Source organism: Solanum verrucosum, unplaced genomic scaffold, assembly GCF_900185275.1.
Source record: "Solanum verrucosum unplaced genomic scaffold, falcon-dt-bn FXZP01000214.1, whole genome shotgun sequence".
Classification (NCBI taxonomy): Eukaryota; Viridiplantae; Streptophyta; class Magnoliopsida; order Solanales; family Solanaceae; genus Solanum; species Solanum verrucosum.
The window spans coordinates 2,519,841-2,526,642 of NW_026020059.1; the positions used below are offsets into that span (position 1 = coordinate 2,519,841).

The 6,802-nt window shown below is 28.3% G+C and overlaps 1 protein-coding gene across 1 annotated transcript; it reads right to left on the minus strand.

Moving 5' to 3' along the window:
- Positions 1–426: 426 nt before the first annotated feature.
- On the minus strand, positions 427–3,791 carry LOC125823298 (glucan endo-1,3-beta-glucosidase 5-like). The gene is made up of 2 exons (XM_049502691.1): positions 3,421–3,791; positions 427–1,678 (listed from the first exon to the last, which is right to left on the minus strand). Exons 1-2 carry the CDS (start codon positions 3,750–3,752, stop codon positions 529–531), a joined length of 1,482 nt encoding a protein of 493 aa, XP_049358648.1. The 5' UTR covers positions 3,753–3,791; the 3' UTR covers positions 427–528.
- Between the last annotated feature and the right edge of the window lie 3,011 nt (positions 3,792–6,802).

Here is a 6,802-nt window from a genome sequence, read left to right on the forward strand (position 1 = left end):
CAAGCTAAGCATAGTAAAACCTTTAAAGAGACATCATAAATCACGAATATGATCAATGGATCTTAAAATCATCATGAAAGCTTCACAAAACCTTTAGAACCACTTAGTTCATGTTGTGGGATATTTACTATTAACCGGCATAGACCATATGAGCTATAACATATAATTCGGTGTCTTGCTCCCACAACAAAAAAAATGTCCTTACTTGCCAAGGCAAAGACCTTAACTTCTGACTCTATGTCAGAGAAACTATTTGTCTTTCACCTTCGAATTCCTTCCTTATGCTTTCATTAATAAAAGTTCAATTGGATCATAATAATGTCGAATTTAAGGTGTACTCTTTCTTACTATAAAGTTTGTCTATAGTTTTAACCAAATTACATATAACCAATATGTATATATATAAAACTTGATGAACAATCACGTAAACTCAAGATATTATTTCTTGTAGAAGAGAACAAGAGATCACATCACTGTACATGTAACTTGTAAATGAGTATCCCATAACCTAATGCAGATACATGCATTTTAGTAGTGCAACATGAATACTAGTACCAATAATACAAGAGAAAAATGTTTGATCTTTGTAGCTGAAGACGTTCCTGGATTTACCCTCGTCTCGTGCCTTCCCACATCAATCATGATCTCAAATCGACAATTTGAAGAGCTTCGACCAAAATTAGAAGAGGAGGGAGATGGATCAATTGTTGTAATGACCGATAAATTGTGAAACCTTTCACACGACCCCTTCTGTTGATTCATAGTTTGGTAGTACATATTAAACGCGTACGAAGCATTGCTCTTAACATCCAATCCACCACATGATGAACCATATCCCAGACTAGTGCAATCTGCATAACTACAAGCATAGTTGATACTGTCAGGTAAGTTAGGATCCATAACATTAGCATCAGGGGCCATCACACACCATTTCCTAGCTAAATATCGAACGCCTTTTGCTGCTTTCAAACTTTGTTTGTTACCTAAATTGAGTTGGTACTTGATAGCTCCATCATAGTAAAAAACTCCCCAATGTCTCTCAAAATTACCTGGTTGGATGCTCTTGGTGTCTTCGTCCACCAGCCCGAAAAGGTAAATGTCTGGTGGTGTAGGACGTTTAGGGGTACCTATGCCACGACTAATTCGGTCTAGTAGACCTTGATTGAACTTCTTAGCATACTCGATATTTGCATTGGAATCTCCGTCAGTTGGCCAACCAATCTCTCCTACAATTATAGGCAACGACCCGAAACCATTTTTCTCTAGAGCCCAAACAAGAGTATCATAATTAGCTTCGAATACATTAGTGTACGAGATGGAACCATCAACAACAGGAGATGAAGTTCCTGAGAAAAAGGCGAAATCAATTGGGAAATGAGGATCCGCGTAGAGGCTAAGGAATGGGTAGATGTTAATGGTGAGAGGACCTCCGTTATCACTTAGGAATTTGACGATATTCATCATGAGACCATGAATGTCTGATCTAAAATTTCCACCGGAGGGGACTCCAGTGTCCGTTTGATACACATCAGCATTAATTGGAATCGTAACCTTGACTTGTCGACTAAGGCCTGCTTTGATAAGAGCTGCTTGCACATTTTGGAGGGCCGGATATGTTGTGTTAAGGAATGTGTCTTTGTAGTCTTTCAAAAAAGGCTCATTTCCCACCGCAACATACCTGAGAGACAATAAAAAAAAAGTATTAGTATAAAATAGTAAGAAGAAAGTAAACAATTTTATAATTGCGTCGGAAAAGGAACGGACTCACTGGTCCTACTTTCGCAGTAATAGAAAATTGTCCTAATTAAATTTTAGTCGTGCATGGAGAAGAAATACTACGGTGATGTGATTATAAAGACTTGTGTTAGACTATTCGTGTTCACCATGACAATTAACAGAGTAATATAAAGTACCTAAGTTGATTTCTGAATTAATTAAGGAACACAAAAAATAATTTTCACATGTAAAAATGTTAAATCACATTCTAAAAAAGTTCATTTCTTTTCCTTCCCATCCTATTCCTTGATAAATTAAGGTTACTAATAAATTCTATTTTGTAGTAGCATTCGTTGATCGATTTAAGTATATGCAAAAAGTGAAGACAAAATTTTCTATTACTAACGTAAGCAAATGTTATATATAAATTATTTTAGGTTACAATTAAAATTACTATTATATAATAAAGTTATGTGTAATACCTTTTAGTTGATTTGATTGCATAATTACTACATATTTTTACCTAGTCAATATGCATAACATAAACTCTTAATTATATTGATATTTTCTTTAAAAAAAGAAGTAGTTTCTCAATTTTAATGTATGTGGTGTAGTTTGACTAAACACAAACCTTAAGAAATATGTAAAAGATTTATAATATTCCAAAATCATTCATCGACCTTTTGCAAATAAGTGGATTCAACCCGAGTAAAATAGGATGTCCGGTAAAATGTTGATAGTACCATTAAATATTTGTCAAATAAAAAAGTATCTATCTTTTTGGGACAGACTAAAAAGAAAGTATGTCATATAAATTAAAACACAATAAATAATAAATAATATAGTGGGTTATTATGATAAATTAAATTATATTTAATAATAAAAATATTTTCCAGTTTACATATATACATCCCTATTATTTTGAAGGTAAGAGTTAATTTGATGACATACTATGTATCCACATATCAAAAAGAAAAGATATGCATAATCACCTAACGAGACATCACCTTAAACAGATCGATATTATTCCATAGTTCATAAATACCTCAGTTTATAAGTAAGCTCACCTACATATTTTGTGCTGCTGAAATTATAATCTCGTGTAATTTACGGATAACAATATAGAAGATAGGAACATATAAATAGTACCTACAATACATCTCTTCTTCTATTTGCAAGTCATGTATCTTAAGAATATGCAGTGTGTCTACAATATCAACACTTTAATCTCAAGCAAATAAATTGATATTTATATTACAAGAAAATCACTATTTTGCAACTTATATTTGTTGTGAAAGGGAAAAAACAGTTATTATTTCATATAAAAAAATTAGGAAACTCTCAGTTATATTTATTTTTATCATGAATTTTCCGAATGAGGTGATTCGGTAAAAAACTAGTGAAAAAGTTATATAATATAATATAATATTTTCATGTATTCACGGAAACAACCTTTATTTCTTATGCCCTATGGACTATGGTAAGATGTGTACTCTTTTTTTTACTCGGTCTATTCCTTTTTAGCTGTCATAATTTTCTTTGTTTTAGAATCATTTTCACTATCATTTTAATACTATGTATATTTTCATCATATTGATAAAAAAAAAAAGAAGTTTAAATTTATACAATTTTCCATAACGTTTTTGAACATCTAGAATTTTATTTTAAAATGTCGAATTAATTAATATAATCTAAGGAACAAACCTGATATCGACCCCATTCTTAGAAATAAATGATGAAACATTTTGTTGCACCCATTGTTCAGCAGCACGAACACTAGCGGACAATGGTGCTAACAAGTCATTAGGTATCCCAACCATAACTTGAACACCTGATCTGCCCAACGCCTTCAACACTCCTGGATCCGCTTCAAACAACTTCACTTTATTGAATCCGTTCTCTTTTAACAACTTCACTACAATATCCGGTGGAAGTGGATGACTTGCTCGCGTCCCCCAATTCACGCCTAGACCCTCACATTTATCGAGCGTTATTAACAAAATCCACAAGACGAAGATATTGTAAAAATATTTCATTATATGAATAATTAGTAGAGAAGATGGTGCTCATGCATTAATATTAGTTATGCATTGTGGGAGTTGGGGTTTATATATGTTTTGAGTTGTGAAAGAGATTGTACGTATTTTAAAAGAAAGGGATCATAACTTTGGAGCAATAGAAAGGTTAGATGAGAGAGAAAGAATGTTCAAAGAAAGGAATGAAGTAGGAATGATGGTTGACTCCCTTCTTAGGTTTCCTCTACTCAAGTTTTATGCTCAAGAAATGCACCTACCTATAGGGATGGCAATGGGGCGGTGCATGTGGGTTGAGCTTAACCCGCAAATTTTTTAATTCATTCCGTTCCGTATAATAATTTTTTTCATTTTCAATCCGCTCCACCCCGCCCTGTATATAACTTTTTTAATATTTTCTTTTTCTAGTTAAGTTTTATACTAAAAATAAAATTCATAAAAAATAATTCTTTTTTCATTAAGTTGTATTGATTTAATAGGATAGTGACTTAAGAATTTATTTTTTAGAGGTCAATTGGAAAACATGTAAGAAATTGTATTATTTTTATTGAACCATTTTCATTTACTATCTTGAATATTTTAGTAGCTTTATACAAATTATCTTAATAAATAATGTTTTATCACTCTTATAACATGTAAAAAGTTAAAAATAAGTTTGAACCCACATAAATTCACATATACAATGAAAACAATTAAAATTATTGGTAGTCTAAAGTCAAATTTTAATATATATTTTTAAAATGTAAAATGATAGAATAATTATTTTACAAGGGAAAAGACATAGATTCCCCCTTGAAGTTGTCCCAAAAAGTCAGTTTCACGCTTAAACTATTATAACGACCTATTACACACCTTTACTACTTAAAAGTGAATTTAATATCACCCTGAAACGTATAACACCACTCTCATAATGTGTGGTGTATCACACTCGCTGCCATATCAGCGCCATGTCAGAAATTATAATTTTTTATACCATTTTTGTTTTGGTTTGTTTTCTTTATTAATTAACTTTTCTTCTGTTAACTATGCTAATATACGTGCCCGCGCATTGCATGGAGATTATTAAAATTTATTTAATTGTTCAAATATATTACATCATTTTGATTTTATTAAAATATAATTATCATCATATTTTTCATGCAATGTACTTAATATCATAAAATTTTATATAACTAAAGGAACAAATCATATAAATGCATGCGCACGATCATCAAATAACATTTTTGAAAAAACTAATTATGATAATTATATATTTCTTATACAAACGTTTCAAAAATATATTATGATTAAAAATAAATAAGAATGAAAGAATTAAGAGAATATGTTGGTACACTCTCTCAAATTAATATATGAAAAAAAATTATTTATTATTTTCTTTCAATAGAGAGATTTTGCGTAAATTAAATAATTTATTCATTTTCAAATTTTTTTCATAATGATTTTAAAATATTTATCTGAATAATAAATTCCTCATGTTAATGGTCAATTTACAAGTTGTGTACAAAAATACATGATATCTCTTTATTCATTTCATATTGATCAAGTTTCTACGCTTCCACTCCTCTAAGTGTTATCTAAGTAAGCTAAACATTTTTTTTATATATAAAAAAGGAAGACTGACTCTTCAATTATAAAAAAATTTATTTTTGAGTTGAAAAATTGTATATCCACTATAAAAGTTAAATATGTGATAGTTATAACTAATAAGCATTACATTAAGTTATGGAATAGTTTAAAAATTAAGTACCTTAAAAACATGATTTATATTTTAGATTATATAGCCATATATTATGGGAATGTAGTTAATCATTTCCGTAAAAATAGGCTCATTAAGAGTTGAGAGATGATATATTTGAAAAACAGTTATAAATTGTCAAAGACAATATTTCTCAAAAGTCTGAAAAAAATTTAAAAAATTGTTAAAATTATTTTTAATGTTAATTATAAATACTGTTATTTTAACATATTCATTGTTGCCTATATTTTTGTGGAAACAACTGAATGTATTTCAAATTCATTGTTGTCCATATTAATTATTAGATTTAAAATTTTTATTTTATAAAACTTAAATTGTTAAATTTTTAAAATTAATTTTGTGAATTCAATATAAGTTTTGTTTTTAAAAGACTCCATTATGCATGGAACAATTATTTCAGCCACGTATTCATAATTAGTTAATACTTATTTGTAATTAGTTAATACGTATTTTATTAATGAAACAATGCAATCTAAAAATACGAATGTGTCTTAATATTTTGGAAATCAATTATTTTTCTTAATTGTTCTCTCCAAAAGCTTTTGCCCTTTTTGAATGTGTCTGAGATTACGCATGTATATGTATATTGTGTCGGGGGTAGAGCTTGAACTTTTTTTTGTTTTATTTTTAAAAAAATTTTATTTGAGTTTGCAGTTTTTATTAAAAAAAAATTATTTTTTGCGGTGGTTACTGAGTAAGTTTACACATATTTTTAAATTTTAATTAAATTATTTCTTTTTTTTCTTTTTTTATTTTATAATCTTAAATTGCAATTTCAAACTATTTAATTTTTAGTTATTTATAAACTAATTTTAAAAAAGATGATGAAATTTTTGGAAAACAGTTACGTTGATTGGTGAAGAATTATCTGTTTGTTTGAATATTTTATCACTAACCACTCCTTTTATTTAGGACAGAAGTGGGAAGTTAATGTTCAGTTAAAATATTTTTTTATTTCTTACTTTTCATTATTATTAAATAAAAATGTGCAGTTAGATGGTTCAAGTTTTAAAAATATCTTTCCAAAAAAAAGGACCACAACGTTGAGCTTTTTTAGAAAATATTTTTTTTATTTTTATTTTTAATTTTATTTTAAGTGTTTGAAATTTCTATTTTTATTTTTAGAATTCCAATTAATTTTAATAATTTACAAATTTTGTTTTTTTTTTGGTAGTGATGACAATAAACATTATAAATTTTTTAAGAGTCCAAAACGTGTTAAAAAATATATAACAATTATCTTTTTATTTATTAGTTTTATTTTCAATATTTGATGATTTATGTTTTTACTGGTTTA

Bases quoted from the DNA above. Each gene is read 5' to 3' on its own strand.
- LOC125823298 (XM_049502691.1), bottom strand. From the start codon at position 3,752: ATGAAATATTTTTACAATATCTTCGTCTTGTGGATTTTGTTAATAACG. The intron at 1,679-3,420 runs GTTTGTTCCTTA...ATTGTCTCTCAG, and splicing joins AAGAATGGGGTCGATATCAG to GTATGTTGCGGTGGGAAATG.